Below are 18,271 nucleotides of genomic sequence, written 5' to 3' on the forward strand. Positions count from 1 at the left end.
TTCGTGAGAACCAAGTTTAAACAACAGGACTTTTTTGGTCTTAAAAAAAAAAAAAAACCAACAACAACGAACAACAGCTCTCGGCATCAGAAGAATTCAGTTGGACTTCAAGGACGACATGGGAAGCAAGCTCTAAATATGAGTCCAGAGATCTAAATTTTAAAAACAATCCAAGTGCACTGAATATTCATGAAGTTTCAGGATTATACATAATGTCTTTGAGTAAACCCAGTATATTTCCTAAAAAAAAAACACCAAAATACTCTCTCTTTCCATCCACTTATTATTGCACAGGGGCTAGAAAATACTGATACGGAGTTTCATTTACCAGGTATTCCCCCACTGCTTAGGTATATATTGAGCTATAGTTACACAGTTTATATTTTTCTGCACAGAAGATTGGCAGGTTAAAAAAGCTAGCCAGCCATTGCCAAACAAAGCGGGGGGAACGTGCGCACACACACAAAGAAAACCTTCCTACTCCAATCCCTTCCTCAGCGGTACCTGCGAGAGGCTATAGCAGACAACAAAACCCGGGTAGACTAGAGGCAAGGTGAGGGCTGAGAGCTTCTAACGCAGCAGGAAGCTGACAGGTGACCTCGAAGGGGCAGCTGTCACGTACGCCGCAAAAAATCGCTACCGCGTTCTCTAGCTCGCATGCGGTGAAACACTGTTCTGAGGACTCTGTTCTGCACAAATCGACTCAAAGCTTTAGAGGGGGTGATGTTTAAAAGGGGGTGGAGAGGAATTAAAGGTGTTCCAGCTGTAATTAATTCACAATCTGAGTAAGAGTAGCACAATTTTATTCCTACGTGAAACTGTATGGTAGAAATAAGAACTGTTTATTGGGTTCAATTTTTTTTTTTTTATTGTCACTTGCACAGTAACATCCACAGAAGTGATTCAGGTAATCATTCTGGAGCTGTGCACAAGAGATGGGTTTTTGTTAGCTAGTGACAGATGGAAAATACCTGTGGCTATAAACAACAGCACATTAAGGCCAGGAGTTTTCTCTGTAGCGCTATCAAATAAAAGCGAATTTACTGGGTTTTGTCACATCATAGATTTCTAGATCTCAAATCTTCTTGCCAGCTAAATCTGTTAAGAAACTCTACACAAGTCATTGAAGCTGAATGAGAAACGAAAGGTCCTTTGTATTATTTACTATGCATATGATCACATTCATAATGTAATAAAATTCTTAATGTAATAAAAATCACAGTACCACAATTAACGTCTATTGTATGTTCATGCCAAAAAACGTTCGACGTTTGTCATTATCAGCTAAAAAGCTGAGCATCTGACAGATGTAATAAACGTTACATCTTGCTTTGCACACAGAGCCTGACGGGTGCCCTGTGCTTGCAACGGGAGGAACCCTACCGCAGAAGAGCTGCCAGGCTCCGACCCACCACCAAGGCTCAGGCCAAGCTATTCCTAACGTGATTACGCAGTGACAGACAGTGAGAAACTACCACTCAATTCTCGTCTGCTTTTTAAAGCCCACTTAATAACGCAGCGCCAGGGCTCCTCCATGCTTGAAATCTTCCCCAAGTCCCCAGGGAAGTGTTGGATTCTCCTCCCGCTTCTGTGGCCTCTCTCGAGTAGGTCAAAGATAGAGGGTTTGTCTTGGGTACACTCAAAACATGGATTTAATATCACATCTTCTCACACAGCATCAGCGCACCGTTTTCGTCATACACAGAACAACGCTCCACACCCCAGCCCTGCTCAGCGCCTGCCATCCATCTCCCCTATCCGTCCTCTGCGAACTCAACGCATGGCTGCAGCACAACCCCTTACTCCCTCATTTTTCTCCCTCGTGCTCCGCCACCAATGTGCCTTCCGCAGTGCTCCCTCCACAGTTCCCCCTCTCGGTCACCTCCTGTAGTCATAGCCAGTTCAGCTGCCTGGCCCCATCAGACCCCATTGTCCTGCCTTTCCTGATTCTCCCTTGTCCTCAGCTCTTTAAATCCCTGCTTAACACTCTCTTAAAACCCTCACCCGAGCAGCTGGGGGTGCCACCAAGGCCACCCTTGGGGCTCTCATGGCCAGCTCCTCAGAAGAGAGGACCCCTCAGACCAGGGCACCCAGCCTCCCGGCACCAATCACCTCTGTCCTGTTCCTCCTGCTTCTGCTCTGACACCTACCGGTCATCAAGCATACATTCAAACATTTCCAAAGAAAATACAGTGTGTAAAAGCAACATCCAGAGCACATCTGCCTCTGCTTTTTGCCTCTCTCAGAACCTAGGTACTTAGTAGCAGGAGCCACCTTCCTTCTACTTCAGCACATGCCCAGTGCTTTGGAGCACCGCTCTTGTATACGCACACGCTGGCATCGTTTGCACTCTTCACAGCATGAACAGGAAATAAGCTCCAAACATGCTCCAGTGGGTTCACCTCACAACAGGGGTAGTATATAGCTGTCCTTGAAACTGTATTTTGCTTTAAATAATTATGTCAGTAGGCAGACAGCCTAGTGATGGACACCTTGTTTACAAAACAAAAGCAAACAAAAGTCTTTACAGGCTCACATGAGTTGCCAACTAGAAAGGGAGTAGAGCGGAGGGTGTGGGAGCTCATAACTTGTGGTCTTTCCTGCCAATAAAAGACAAGGGAAGGAAACAGAGACAAAAAAGAAGCCACACAAAGAGCACTTCATCTGGGAACACGGGCGATATGCTGAAGCAGGAAACACGCAGGGACAGAGCCGACGGGCGCCATCCGTGCAAGTCTGTTCTCCGGGAGGTGCCCAACATCCAAGTGCCACCTAGCGGTTCAGCAGCCCTCCTCCAGCCAGCGCCACAAAGCGCGCGCGCTCTCTGCGCAGCACAGCGCAAGGCTTCGCCTACTCGTTCACTGGCCTGGCCACAAGGTACGCAGCTTAAAAAAAAAAAAGTCAGTAACCTGAATATGACTTTAAAAATTTAAATCTCAAAGTGCACAGTAAGTACGGTCAATGAAACATTCAGCAGCACAAAGCAATGAGGCAAGCAGCAATTAGCAGCCTTGAAAACTGCAGAGAAGGTAAGAAGCTACAGATTATCTAAATTCTCCATTTCATACCAGCTCCAGACCCAGTAAGGTACAACTTAAACTTTAAATATTAAGTCTTCTGCTCTGAGAAAGAAGCACGCATCTTTTCTTCTGCTCTCCTTACACTGACATTGTCCCATGACTACTGTGCAAGCATCAGGTACATCGTCACTGATGTGCGATAATGAATTATTACTGCTCAGCAGTCTTCATCTCAGAGTAAAATTGTCACGTCATTAAGACGACAAACAAACCTGACAGACCTTCACAGAAAGGTTTAGTCTCCAGAACTGGGCAGCACATCTTCAAGAGAGCTGTTTAGGGGCCAAAACAGGCATGCTTTCAGAAGGCCCAACCTCAAGTCACAAAGTTTCACAAAACAAAGGCAGTAATAACAGACAACAACAGAATAAATATCCTACTTTGAAAGGTCTCACTACCAACATTGCCTTTTGAAAGTCAAAGAAAAGGTTTGTTGGTAGTATTGCTGGAAATCAGAAAACCTTTTTGGAACGCAGACAATAAGAAGGAAAAAAAGATACAAAAACTGTCAAGTGCAGAAGGGCAACAGGACAGAACCGCATTATCTGACCCCAAGCGCAGATGAAAACAAAGAGCCAGCACTTAAACTTCAGAGCTTATCACACCCTTCCTACTTATTTTTTTTAAAAACTGTTTGTTAAAATTCCTGACTTCATCCAAGAATTACGGTTAAAGATCGTTAGCTCCATCTGCCTGCTGTAACAGGTCTCCTTCCTCTTTGTTCACTACCCCTGAAGTTGGCAGATGTTCGCTGCAGGTGTCTTAGTCCCCTGAAAGGCTACAATCCATCTGATTCCTGCCTCTCAAAGGTGCAGAGCATCTCAGGATGCACACTCTGGTAACCTTCACCCTTCGGTCCTGAACACAAGCTATGCAACACGGACCTCCATATTAAGACAAGAACTGAATGTAACAGTTGGAAGTAGTGACAGAAGACCAAACCTGGTCTATTTAATGTCAGCTTTTATTTCAAGGCTACAGGGTAAATCTTACCACGGCATGAAAGGACAAAGGGATTAAAAACTGATATAAAAACAATACAAGTTAACTGCTGTTCCATTTGAGAGTGGGAAGCCGTCTGAATAGACTAGGATTTTATCCCAGATAGACAGAGACTTAGTTATCTCTTTATGAATTGTAGCAGAAATCCATAATATGAGTGATAAGAATGAAATGTATATTACAAGACATATCCAAGAAGCTAACATTGCAACCATATACATATAAACAGCAATTCCATAACTATATAACATGCATGATGCTGCAAGTACCACAGACCTCTTAAGACTTCTAATGCTTTGAGTTAGTCTGTACAGGACTAAATTAGAAAAAATTTGGACCCTTCCCTAAGCAAGAAAGACTTGGCCCAGAACAGATGACTCAAGATACTAATGTTGTTGCTGGCGTACAACAGCTATATTTTCTCTCTCACGATTGCAATAGTGTACTTCCAATACACAGACCACTCTGGTAAGTCTTTCACTCCTACCTACCAGTTCTGAGCTTCACAGACAGAGTTTCTTAGCAGGTATATCTGCATGGACATTTTTCCAAAGAAATCTTATTTCTCGCCATTATATTCTGCTTGTTTATTGCAAAAGTCATTACAGTGCTGATTGACAACTATTATGTAGTGTTTCTATGCAACAGAAGGTCTTGAATTCTGACCAGGGCTCACCAAAAACATACTCATAAGAGGTGTACTCAAAAAAAAAAAAAAAAAACAGAAAGTCATTTTGCAAAATAGCTGTCAAAACATTAACATTCAAGAGCTATGTCAGAACCACTAGTATTCCAATACTCCACTAATACTCCATTTTAAAAATTTTACTTCAGTGGTGTATTATTAAAGCTGCCTATCTCTTTTCCCCCTGATAGTTTCCAAGGAAGCCAAGTCTGACATTATACATATGCTCAGTGACATCATCTGCACTGAGTAAAACGTGAAAGATGTCTGACAGAGATTCTCATGATCTTTCAAAATGGTTCTAAGAGTACAGATAAAAATATCAAAAAGCCTGTAAGAATGTAGTCTTAGAATGTTTTACTATACTTAATAAGCCATTAATTTATCACTTCCTATGAGAGATGTAAAAGTTTTGTTATGAAATAACACCCAGGAACGCTGCTCAATCCACGGCAGCACCTAAACACAAAGCACTAAAACTTGATACTCTCTCCTAAATAAGGTTTAGGGTACAAAGCACTGAACACAGTTATAACAGTAAAAACCTGCTTGCTCTTAACAAACCAAGTGTTAAATAGTAAACAAAATACGTAACGCCAAGAAAACATGAAAATTTTGTATCAAGCTTACATATACACACAATTCTCACAAGTAAAAATAAAACCAGTTGTTTGCAGATTATGAAGCGAGAGGGAAGAGTAGCCATTACCTCTTGGTTATCTTTGTTCTGGTTTGCCCAGAAAATCTTGTGATAAAGCGTCTCCATTGAGTTACTGGAATCCGATCTGTCAAAACAGTGTCGATCCAACACTTCTAAGGTGTGTAAAACTCTGCTGATGGTCACCCCTAGATATGGGGGTGAGGGGGGAAAAAAGGTTACACAGGAGGACAGCATAGGATTTCAGGTATTACTGGCTGCTGTGAGTACCAGCAGCAGGACAGCAGCTGAGCACGCATGGGTCAGCAGAAGCACTGATGCTCCCTTTGGAGAGATGGGACACCTTTACCCAGAGGCTACAGTGGAGGGCTCACTCTCAGCTGCTAGTAGATTTAGCTGTAATCATTTCCAGTGCTACCATTCTCTAGTAGAGGAATGAGCTGACACACAGGATCAGTAACTGTTTAAATCACAACAGCCAATTCTGCCACAGAGAGCAAGTCTGAGCCACGATACCAAATTAAAATTCAGTTGCCCTGAAAAACATTTGAGAGAATGATCAGCAGTAACTTCAGGCTGAGAGATTTCCCCATTCCTATGAAAAGTGTGGTTAGTAACGTTTACTGATCAACAGATGAGCAGGTTAAAGAACATACACACACAATACACGCCATTCTGAGAATGGTTTTATAACACAAAAGGGTTTCCAGGCACAGAATGATCAGAAGCAGCCAGCAGCCTAAAAGCCCATACAAGTCTTCATTTGATGTTTACTTCACTGTTAGGTGGCTGTTCATACTTCCCATAGCCTGACTTCTAGAGAGTATGGAGAAAAAAGCCCAAGTACAAACGCCACAAAGTGACTCCCTATTTTCTAATTTCGTATGTTTTATACACAAATTTCCAGCAAGAATCTCTGTCCTACCAAACACTACCTAAGCTCCAAACAAGTTATTTCATACACATTTCTCAGCTGAATACCCAGTTAGGTCCAGGAGCTGGAAGTATCCAAGACCAAACCTGGATCCTTAGTCTCTACCCAACACTTCCATGTTAATGCTCAGTCATCAGTTCAATAAAAAGAGGGGGGAAATGCTGACTGGCGTTTACATTGCATCTATCTGTCATAACTATTACTAGAATTAGTCACAGTGCACCAGGATTACACTCAAAGAAAAAGAACAGATTTAAACAATAGGGCACCCAACATTGTTTCATGTTTCACTTGCCTTACCTGCAGTTGATTCTTGGCACTTGTCAAAAGACCACCGCACCTCCACAGCACGACCTCTTTGTTTTATCTGCTGTTCCACTTCATAAATCTTTGCCCGAACCTGCAAAAATGATTGTTGCTAATGAGCTAGTGGTGGGAAGTCACAATTCTCATTTCAAGCTTATGTCAGATTTCTCAGCAGGAGCAAGGCACCCTATAGTGTTCCACAATATTTCCTACATTCAGAAACAGCAAACTAAAGTATCCTCTGTTCAAATGCTTTTGTCTGTTAAATATAATCTTGTACAATAAAACATCTTTTCCATCTGATCCTGACATTCAACTCAGCAAAAATTAACTTTCACTGTGTCTGAAAAGTCACATTTCACAATACAGTAAAACAAGCTGCTGCTATTTTACATCTTAAGATAATTTCAGTTTAATAACTGAAAACATCTGAATAGCAAATTAAATTTCTGATATTCTGACAAAACCAGTACACGAATGAAGTACAAACTAAGCTTATCAAAAGCTAGCACATTACTAGTCTAGAACTATAGAAACATCTGAAGTTAGCTGTACTCCTAATGACCACAAAAATCACTTTCTGGGGATATAGAACAGATCCCTGCAATTTGACAATGGAAAAAGTATACCTGCTGATTAAATGCTGAATTTCCACCTGGCATAGGTAAACTAGATGGAGCCACTTGAAGTAAATCCAGAGGCGAGCCTGGATTAATGTTCTTATTTTCATTTGTGGAATAATTCCACACCAAGGCACTTGGGCAACAAAGAGTTACAGTCTGCAAGCAATAGCATAAAACACTTAGAATAAATTTCTTTTGATAAACACATGTGACAGATAAGACCAACAATACCAACAATAAGAGAGTTCATGAGACTCGAATTGCTTTGTCTAACGACTACAGTGAAGAGAACAAGATAGGCCAGTGCACAACTACTTAAAAACATCCATTTGCAGAAATTCAGTTATTTTCCTTCTTCACTAGTAAATTAAAAATTGCATTTAAATATATATACATACATACACACACACACACATGCACACACTCAGTTCACATTTGTATTGCTTTGATAGTGCTGTCAAAGAACAACAAAGGTTAATTTTAATCAGATTGCGTGAAACATGAACGCACTTTAGAAAAAAAGTAACTGGTGTTCAGCTCACAAAGAAGTTACATATGAAAAATTAAAACTTAATATATTAACTCTATCAAGATTTTAAAGCACAAGAGTCATTGGAATGCAACAGGAACTTGTCATTTCTTTTGAAGTAAATCTTAAGTTTCTACATTGACAGGCTTCAAAACAGTAATTTTACAATGGCTTATGAGCAGATACCTACTACGCTGCAGCATCTGGCACCGTCCAGAGCAAAAGAAGAATGCTTTAGTATTTTGGGGTCAGATCTTAAATCCCATCTAAAATGACAGCAGCAGATTCACCTTATGTGTGCTTCTTTTTGAGACTCCTGGATTACTTATTGGGAAGTTCTCCAGATCCAGGTCTGGATTCCAAAGCAGTAGCTTAACAAAAGCATTGCCAACAGAGATGCTCCTATGAAAAGCCTAAGAGTTTGTCCAGAGACAGCCCTGATCTAGACCAAGAGGACAAAAAAGAACAAAAAACAAAACCAACTCCCCCACCAAATAGTATAGGTACAGCAGAAAGACCAGTTGCTGTGCTGTTAGTACAGAAAAAGCTGTAAAGCTGCCAGAGAGCGTACAAGCACACACCATGGAGACAAATGCTGAAGTTCCTATGACAAATCATTGCTCAAGAGGAAAAAAATTTACAGCATGCTTACAGCAAGACAGGATCTGACCTGCTGCAGCCACGCACCCTCAGAGGGAGGGACACTGATATTCTCCCACTTACTGTCTTCAGTTAGCGCCAATGAGTCTCTCTTGCCTTTTTTTTTTTGTTTGTTTGTTTGTTTGAGTTTGTACGCACTAGCCTGCCTCTGGGCTCTAAACTCAACTCCCCTCTTTGCTACCACTGTGAGCAAGCGGCAGCCCCGTGAGATGGAGCTGCACATCATCAGCATGCTCTTGGTACCATAACCAGGACATCTCCGCACAGCCCCTGGAGACATACAACTGAACGGACACAACAGCAGCGGGGCTTGAGGCAGTCTCCCCTGGTCAGCACTCAGGAAGGCAAACAGCAGCAGCTTGTTATGCAATTCTGTTTCAGAACATTATTCTCTTGACAATCCTGCTATTGCCAAGCAGTTTCTTGTAGTCCCACAGTTTTAAAAACTGTAAAAGTTGACAAGGCAATATAAACTGCTTCCTGCTTTCACAGAACCAAAACAAGACGTCTGCAATGGTACCAAGAGTCTGTGACAAGCTGGAAGGAGGATGGACATCCTCAAGGGTGGTAGGAGGAGTCAGTACAGTGCTGCCTTCTGCTCAACGGCACTCAAAGACAGCCAGGGTCTGGCAGAAAGGAGCAGGTTCACCAGTGATGAACACATACTGCACAGAGCATTACTATAACCAGAAACACTGTCACAAGGGAGAGTTTGATCTCTCCAGCCAGCAGAGAGATTCTCCCCCATGGAAGAGATGCAGACAGATAAGGAGCTTCTCAATGGGGTTTCAACACTGCATCTCAGTCAATGCAGAGAATCCACCTTCATGCTCTTTCCAGACCCACCAGTAGCACACCTTGCCAGAAAACACTATTTTCAGATATATTGAAAGGTGATAGCCTTGACAAGGATCAATAAAACACTGGCCTACCTGCAGCATACAACTAAGTCCATAAACCAGCGGACGATGTTGTGGGCAGGAGAGGAAATCTGAACAGGCTAGCTGTACCGGGCTCACCACAGGACCAGGTGCAGTCGGACTTGGGGCTGCTAAAGGAGGGTTGTTTGGTCCAATAATCATATGAGGAGAATGTGCAGCTACAAGGTTAGGACCATCGCCTAGCAGTAAAGATAGGCGTCTGGCACAGAAATAAGCAAGGCGACGGGACAGATAAGCTGACTGAACAAATTCCTCCGAGTACTGAAAAAAAAAAAAAAAAAGAAACAGTTTACTAGGCAGTCTTTTCCCCATATTCTTTTTCATTAACAACCTAACGTTGGACATGCGTCCCATAGAAGGGATCACCTAAGCTAAGGTCTCAGAAGCTGAAAAAGAAAAGAGCAGCTCAAAAGCAAGTTTATACTTTTGTCTTAAAAAGTTTCATCTGTCCTGCAGGATCCGTTATAGAAAAAGAATCTTCCTACCAATTCAAAGTAAGAAGGATTGTAAAGCAGGAAATTGTGTTTACATAGTCTAAACACACGCCATGCAGTATATTTCCGCAAATGCCATAAGTAAAAATGTTGATGTATAAACAGATTTTATCACGACAAATATTAGAAACATTCAAAAATTAAGATATAAAAATCAGTCTGATTTATATAAGTCACCCGGCTTTAATACATGCTTTGTACCTGTAGCATTAGTGGCAACAACAGCTTAAGGAGATCGTCATCTGTAGGTCTGATTTTTTCCAAAACATCCAGTATCCATGTCAAATACTCATGTCTCTCAAGCATTCCTTCCTTAAAGGATTTAAGATAACGCATCAAGTATTAACAGGAAGCACTAAATGGGTCTGCTCAAGCTCAAGTGATCTTGCTCAGTGTGTATCAGGACTTCTGCTCCCACTAAGCCACATGTTCTCAGCTGACGGCCTGTGAGGCTGGGGACCCCCGGGCACCTCAGCTCCTCTGCCTGTCCAGACCGCTGATGCTGGACTGCAAAGGCGGCCAGGAGCCAGACCAGCGTGGAACTGAATAGCCTGTCACCACTTCAACATCCACGGCTCAATGCGCCACAGTAACCTCATCCTGACCCACAGTAATTAAAAATCACCTCTGAAAGATGGGATAATGCAGGAAGAGCCAGAAGAACCAGGTACATTGCTGCAATCACAATCAAGCACATTAAGCAAATCAAAGCTTCCTTCAGCTTGTGAATCTTTAACATGAATTAGCATCTACAATTTGTGCAAGCCCTATGACAAACGTTACCCGTAAGTTCTAAAACTGAACTTTCCAAGTACAGTAATCTCAAAAAACCCATGCATTCCTTAAAGTATTACCTGAAACATATAAAATGACAGTTTTTCATTATATTCCCACTGCTTCAGGGCTTGTTCCATCTCCTGAGGCATCACTACAGAGCTGTTGCCTTGGCCAAAAGTTGCATGATAAAACTCCGCAACCTTTGCCAGTTGCTCTCGAAGGTATCTGGTAATAATTTGCGTCCATTCTACAAAATAAGTTTACAATTAGAACGCTTCAGGTGATAACAGATTTCTTTCGCTGTCAGAATTAAAACAAATGTACATTGCCTTGGTAGTCAAAGTATTTCTCCAAAACGTTAACCAACAGTCTCATAATGCAAAAACCTTTTGCAAATAAATAGGCTTTTTATGTGCCTCTCCTGGTCACCATTCTCCAAGCACTGTCAATTATGTAAGTAGTCTGCTAGATTAGGGTTAATTCTGTCTGTTATGTAAAAAGTATGCCTTTAGGCGTACCAGCCATGTCTTCAGGGAAATCACCTGTCTCTTTCATCAGCATTCAGCCAAAAAACAGCTTTGAAATAGATGCTAGTAATTGCAGGATACTTATTTTATCTATCTGGAGCTTTATTTCCTTCTTCCTCCCCGCTCCAAATATAGGGAAAATAAAACTCAGAATTTTGTACAAGTCATGGGGTATAAAACCGTTCTTGAAAATGATCAACTCCTCCAGATTTTCACTCTGACAAGAATGCAAAGGTTCAGGAGCAGTTTTTTTAGGTCAGACTGACCAGCATAGCACAGAGGTTTACAAGTAAAAGTGATCATCTTTTAATCACAGATGAGTCAGAAGGTGCTGTTCACCAAATACACGAACCTACCAAAAATAAATCATATCTCCTCTCTGCTTCAGCAGTGATTCTATATTTAGCAAAACCTGGAGAAATTAGCGAACCAAAGTAAGTCTGCTTGCTCATCTTTGCATTTCTGAAAGTCAGGAATTCAAATAATGAACATCACAACTAGAAGAACTACCAGCAGATCAACACTTTCGGTCAGATTTAACCAGCCTCAGCACTAATCAGCTCGGGTAGTTCTCCCGTTAAGCGCTTGCATGCTCTCCAGCCACCTCTGCTCATAGCCACCTGAGAACCACAGTCCTTCACCCCTAGAGTCACACTCACCCAAGAGACAGTCTTGGTCTGTACACAGTGAAAAGGTGCTATCCAATGGCTACAAAACACACTTAGTTTCTCATCTCTCCAAATTCTGATGCAATAGAAAAAGACACTTAGCTCAAAAAAGCTTTAAGGGCATCATAACCACGTAAAGACATTCCTCTACCCTCACTTGTTAAACCTATGAATGACCCTCTTTCCGTAGGAACCCTGAGATGTGCTCTGATAAAAAGAATATCCCATTAATCCATTTGGTGTGCCTCCAGAAAACACTGCTTTGTAATAAAATGGCTAGGATTGTACCAAGCATACTTTGGGATGCACAAACATGCCCCTCAAACAGCACGTTTATTTCAAAACGCACAACACTCATGGTCTTGAGGATCGTCTAGGATGATAGCAACAAAGGCAACTGAAGAGTAAGACACTGCTACGTTTCAGCTGCTGATAGCAGGAGCTTCTGCAAGAGGTCAGGCCATTTTCATCTAAAGACAAGGAAGCAACATGAAGAGAGGACAGAGGCATCCATACTTATTCTTTCACCTGCAAGAAAAATCAAGGGTAAAATTCTGAACCATCACCAGCAAATAGTTTAAAAATTAAGAAAATGAGGATTTGCATACAACTGTCAGGTCCTGTATGAAGTTTTCACATGATGCTCTTCCTGTGCAATACATTCAGAAATGCTGCTACAGAGCCAACATTTGAAAAAGGCAGCGGGTTAGAGAATAAGGCAAAAAGAATCAAGTGTCACAGCTACTGAACAGGAAGAAAATATGTATACGTGGGTGTGGCAGGAATAAATCAAGTAGCTACTCCTTTCAGCATCTCCCCTAGAAGGAGAAACGGCAGAAGCAAAACTTCTGCCATATTGCCTAAGGCCACAAAAATATGAGGAAAATTCTGTTTTCTGCTTGGTTCGGCACATGACCTCCCAGTTTCCGAGCATTAGAATCATGCTGACCAGAACCGGCAGGTTTCCCCAAGCTCAGTATCTATGGATCAAATCATGGCTCTGATTGCAACCTCTTTCTGAAAAAGATTGTGTATGTATATAAATTTATATAAATATGTATATATGGACATTCTTTTGTGGTCTGGCTTAAACCACATCTAACTACTCCAGTGATATTTTTAAACACTTTATTATACCCACACTCTTGGGTCATCTTATTTTCAGGAAGCTTTCTGGGACTACAAATTACCCATATCTCCACACTGCAAATGCAAAGCTTGTGTAAAGCGATTCCAGCTGAAGTGACCTAATCCTTCGCGGATTATTTTCAATCTGAAATTGAGCGTGAGGGAAATCAACGCAGTGAACTGCAGAGCAGCACAGTCAGAGCAGCACCACTGAATACAGCTGTAATCACCATTTACGCTGCAGAGACATGAATATGATGGGAGGGCGGCGCACCTCCACTGCAAGACAAAGCCTTCTCCCCCAGCGCTTTGCACCACAGGTGTACTTCCTGGGACAAAGAGCAGCAGCCTCAGGCGTGCATTAGCCAGCCTGCTTCTCGACAGGCTTTCCTCCAGGCAGCACACGTCAAAGGTAGCACGGCTCAGAGCTGACTTAATGGGAGACGATTATCTAGAGGGAGCTTTGGGAAAGGAGGAATTGCAAGGAGAGCATTCTCTTAACAGTATAACTGGAACAACCGAGAATATTTGCTAATATCTCACAAGAGATAAGCATCTGTCAGAACTGTGTTTAATCAGCACGCAGCACATTTTAGAAGAGCACGTTCTTTTATGAATACATAACGCAACTGCTTTGACAACCTAAGCCTGTTCACTGTCGGAGCTACAGGGACTACCTCTCAAACACAACTATTTTCATTGCTTGCTACCCACCCCAGATTTAAGCTAGTTTGTTCATTCTTTTTTCTCCCCACTGAATTTGTGACGGGTAGTTCTGTCAACACGTACAGAATATACGTGGAATGCTTTTCATTCCAAATCCCCTGACATTTCTGTATGAAGCTAAGGGTTTTGGCGCTTTCATATAGCTGTTTGACTACATTACATAAACATTTACTTCAACATTCACTCAGTTTTGCAGAAACAACTGCAAATCCACTACTTCACATCTTGTTCACGTCACACTATGAAAGAATAATTTTCTCAAAGTAATTACCAATATTGCTGTGCAAGTGAGCTAGAAACCACGGAAAATGAACGATTCTCAATACGTAGGGCCCAGAGCAGAAACATTACTGAGTAGCCTTCGGCAGTTCTCAAAACGTGCAGCAAATTACTTCTCAAAAAACTCCAAATAACTTTTGCAAAATAGGAAGTTTGGACAGACAGTATAACCTTCAGCATTACATTTGGCAGACTCAGAAACCTACTTCAAAGTTCTCAGCGACAAAAGTCACGGGCACCTTGACCCCCACGTACTCTTACCGGCTTTGTTTGTTTTCGTTCCGAAGCAGAGGTCAAAAGCAGACGTGAGCAGGGCTACCCACCTGCTTCCCCTACACACATCATCACCTCTCACCTTCCCAGTAAACATAATCTACTCTTATTTTAAAGAGCTACTACTCCTAGCCAGGGTGCACTAGATCTAGACCAACTTATCAGGAAAGACAAGTTGCTGCAAAGACCCCAATTCTTGCAGTTTTATGCAAGAAAAAGAGAGGGGAAAAAAGAGGGCCGGTTTCGGCATCCGTTAGTACAAGGGATGAGTTGAGCTAAAGACAGAACGGGAAGTTGAGAGGAAAAAAAAAAAAAAAAGAGCAAGCCATCCAGTCCTAAGGAGTTACAGAACTGCTCAATTGAGATGGAGTTTCTCCTACACCGGGAAAAAGAGTAGAGACCTATGCTAACATCCCACCAAAACAGCACTGACCTCACTACAGCTAAGCTAATCAGAGCATGGCCTCCTAGATTTAATATGAGAATGGAGGCATCAACCTGACTTGATATTCTGGGCAGCTGTTGTTTCTTTTCCTCACCGCCAAACCTCTCTGCCTTCCCCTCGCACTCTGTCACCTGCCACCGGCAGGACACCTTCTTATTTTAGTCACTGCCGTTTGAGCACACTACAGAACATCAAACCCTAATATCCTCGCTGAGCCCAGCACACGCAATCCAAACATTTCCAGATGTCAAACCCAAGGTTAGAAGATCTCGGCACACACCCTTCTCTAACATTTATTACAGTATCTCAAGGAATGTTCACCTTAACAGGTTCACCATATCACCGATAAAATCACAAAACACAAAGAGCCATACCTCGAAATAATTTTGACAGGGTTCTTAAAAAAGATAACATAGGATAACACGGCAGGGTTGGCAACCGAGTTGAATCCATTTCCCTATCCTGATGCCACTGTCCCAAAGCTTGTTCTTGAAAATAAGATGGAAAACCCAGGACTGTCAAACCCATAAGAGATCAGACTAAATTCTTACCTCGTTTGTTTCACAGACACAAATATGTGCTTTGTTCCCCACACCTACCCATTACTATAGACAGTGCTATTCCAGCTGACCTGCTTTTCTTTCATGACTGCCTTCATACCAGGACTTCCAAATGAGGATTATTAACTGGAAGTCATGCCAGTGCAGCTCATCCTATTGCTCCGAGGACACACGGCTAACATGCTGCCTACTGACATCAGCAATAAGAGGCACAGAGGTACTACGAGGTCAAAAGTTACACAATTGTTTAAACTAAGCTCACACTCTGCCATCTAATCTAAAAAATCTAAAATAACTGTTAAATCCGAAAAAGATTCAGACTCTCATCCTCACCATGACAACTCATGTTGTAATAAAAAGATCAGAGCATTTAGTTCACTCTGTAGGCAAACCACCACATGCTGCAAAACCCCTTAAAAACCTTAGTGTAACTAAGAGCTTTGTATCATTTTCCAAGTACAAGTCAGGTTTTAAAACCTAAGAAAATCTGCAAGAAATTTCCAAGTGAATTCAGGTGACAGATACAAGGACCTCCATTTTCCTTGACAAAACATCCAGCCAGTGGCACGTCAGTCCAGCTCTGAGAAGTCCTGCAGTTTCATCAGCCTCCACCCAAACCCTCTGTGATGTGGAGCTAGTTCTTAGACTGGAGCTGAGGGGCAATTTGATGGTGTACACCTACCCTCTAGCTGTATCCAGCACTTGCTGTGTTCAGCAGAGAGTCGGATAAAATTAAGGCTCTCGAAGGAAACGTGGGCTGGCAGAATATTCTGATAATTACTTTTAACTCAAATATTTATGATCCCTCAGCAGGCAGTCCTCCAAAGACGCGATTTTCAGTCAAACAAGATATGCATGCAAATTCAAGACTCATCTCATCCCACACGCACTTCAGCCTTGCTGTCAGCTACAATGGGTTAACATAAAAGATCGCTCTCTAGAGCGGGGTTACCAGGGACACTTCTCAGTGTTGAGTGTTTACTAAAAAAATTACAGTCTGATTCCCCCTCCCAGGAGATACTCAGAGAGAACAATGACTGAGCTAAAGAAAACATGTTTATGCAACAAACAAGACTTATCAACATGATGTTAAAGAAGTTGTACTAGTGAACAACAGCTAGAATAAATAAGCATATATCAGTCGGTTACACTGGTCATAAAGCATCAGCAGCAGAGCCTCATTGCACAATGCCTTCGGTGCCCTGGCCAGCACAGCGCCCGGGCCTCCCAAGCTGTGATCCTGCAGCCCTCTTGCCCCAGCTCTGCGCCCTCCCACGCGGGCCACCCTGGCAGGGTTCCCACCGCTGCTCCCATGCTGCTACCGCCTGCCCTGGCACCTGCACCTCAACACTGCTTTCTCACAGGTTCAGGTGGGGGGCCACTGCCACCACTGCGAGACTCACCCCTTCTTTTCCCAACTTCTCCTACACCTGGTTTTGTAGTTTTAGTTTTATAAACAAGTTGTAAACACAAGATTTTTTCTATAACAGTACAGACAATTGTCACTCAAATACCCAGTAAGTATTACTCAATCACAAGCCTGTACAAAGCTTAACGACCAGTCAGCATGCAACACATGCCTGATTAAGCACCCTCCAACCAACCAACAGTATCACAGCCAAGAGCAACCACCAGGGAGTTTGGAGGGCTCCCAGTGAGAAGTGCATAGGACTAGAAAAAATTATGGCGGAAATCATCTTTATCCACACCCATCACCACCTTTGCACTGGGAAAAACACTCATCAGAGACCTGTTGCTGCTCTGCTGGGTGGCCACAGGAGAGAAGTCTCCCTTTCCCCTTCCTCTCTCTTCTCCCTTTAGGGTTACCCCAGGGAAGAAAACAAAGCTGATGTCTGCCATCAGCTACAGACCCACAAATAAAGCTTTGTACTTTGCACCGTCTCCCCTGCATCCCCTGTGCAAAAGCCTTTGTAATGCCAAAATACCATGGGGTATATATATGCCACACATGTAACAGACAAAATACTGAATTACAAAAACGCAATTGTTGTATTCTATATCCTGCCTGCAAAGCTGAACTCTCATTACCACCAGGCTGGTGCACAGCTACTGAAAGTCTAACAAAAAATAGCTTTCATCCTCTTCAGTTTAAGAGTTGCACTAAGCGGGCAGCCTAGACACAGCAGACAGCTACATGAAAACAAAGAGTATTTTATCTTGGCAAAAATGAAAATATCCTAAGAACAGAGGCAAGAGTGACCGTAAGAGTTGCCTGTGCACTAAGCACAGCAGAAGTGCTACCACCCACCACATGAATTGTTATGGCCTTTGCAGGAGAGGGAACAGCCAGCTGAGGATTCATGCAATTGAGTACTCAACCACTCTAAAACATGCACGGGGCTGAAGTAAAGCTACACAAGCAAACAGGCAATTCTCTTTTGTACATTGTAATTTTTAAAAATAATTTGAAAACTATAATCAAGGAACAAACATTACATTTTTGCTAGAAAATGCAAAATACACTTTTGGGGCCTTAGTTTGGAGCTCAAAGTGAAAATGAGTGTTGCAAGCCTACAAATAAAAAAACAAAGCAAGTTTTGAAAAAAACAACAGAATAGGTGGACTGGAACAAGCAGAAGTTTAGCAACATCTCTGTACCACTGTGAGAAACAGTAGTGAAATTGTCTGTTCTAAGCAAAGTTATCTTGAGGCCCAAACAAGCAAAAAATTAATTCCAGATAATTGAAGAAGTGTATATAGTGTATGTAAATTGTGAGACTAAAACCACAACTCTGGTAACAGTTACAGTACTTTCAGTCCTTTAGAGGTGTTCATTGCTTGGCCTGCTTGCTTCGTGCCAGAAAGAATCATTTAACACTAGTACTTAAAATAAACACATTGCCACCTATGTTCAAATAAATACGCTTGAAATTCACATTTCATTTCAAGCTTTCCATCTTAGCAGTTCAGTTCACTCCCGGGTAACACTTATCTTAGCATACTGTTTGCCACTCC

At 42.2% G+C, this 18,271-nt stretch overlaps 1 protein-coding gene across 23 annotated transcripts in view; it reads right to left on the reverse strand.

The window, feature by feature from the left end:
* Positions 1–18,271, reverse strand: part of MED12L (mediator complex subunit 12L) — a 186,417-nt gene that overhangs the window by 135,185 nt on the left and 32,961 nt on the right. For 22 of the 23 annotated variants that reach the window (XR_011142901.1, XR_011142900.1, XR_011142903.1 and 19 more), the window contains 6 exons: positions 10,767–10,936; positions 10,114–10,224; positions 9,410–9,679; positions 7,295–7,444; positions 6,660–6,759; positions 5,477–5,613 (listed from right to left, as the gene is read on the reverse strand). Coding sequence is in view for 16 of the 23 variants with exons in the window: in XM_068954695.1 (XP_068810796.1) it covers positions 5,477–5,613; positions 6,660–6,759; positions 7,295–7,444; positions 9,410–9,679; positions 10,114–10,224; positions 10,767–10,936 (938 nt within the window). In the remaining 7 variants the exon portion in view is untranslated. Of the gene's footprint in view, positions 1–5,476; positions 5,614–6,659; positions 6,760–7,294; positions 7,445–9,409; positions 9,680–10,113; positions 10,225–10,766; positions 10,937–11,875; positions 18,248–18,271 lie in introns of those variants that run through there. The other variant, XM_068954703.1, reaches the window with a different exon arrangement.

The sequence above is a fragment of the Struthio camelus genome, chromosome 9 (genome assembly GCF_040807025.1).
Source record: "Struthio camelus isolate bStrCam1 chromosome 9, bStrCam1.hap1, whole genome shotgun sequence".
Lineage (NCBI taxonomy): Eukaryota > Metazoa > Chordata > Aves > Struthioniformes > Struthionidae > Struthio > Struthio camelus.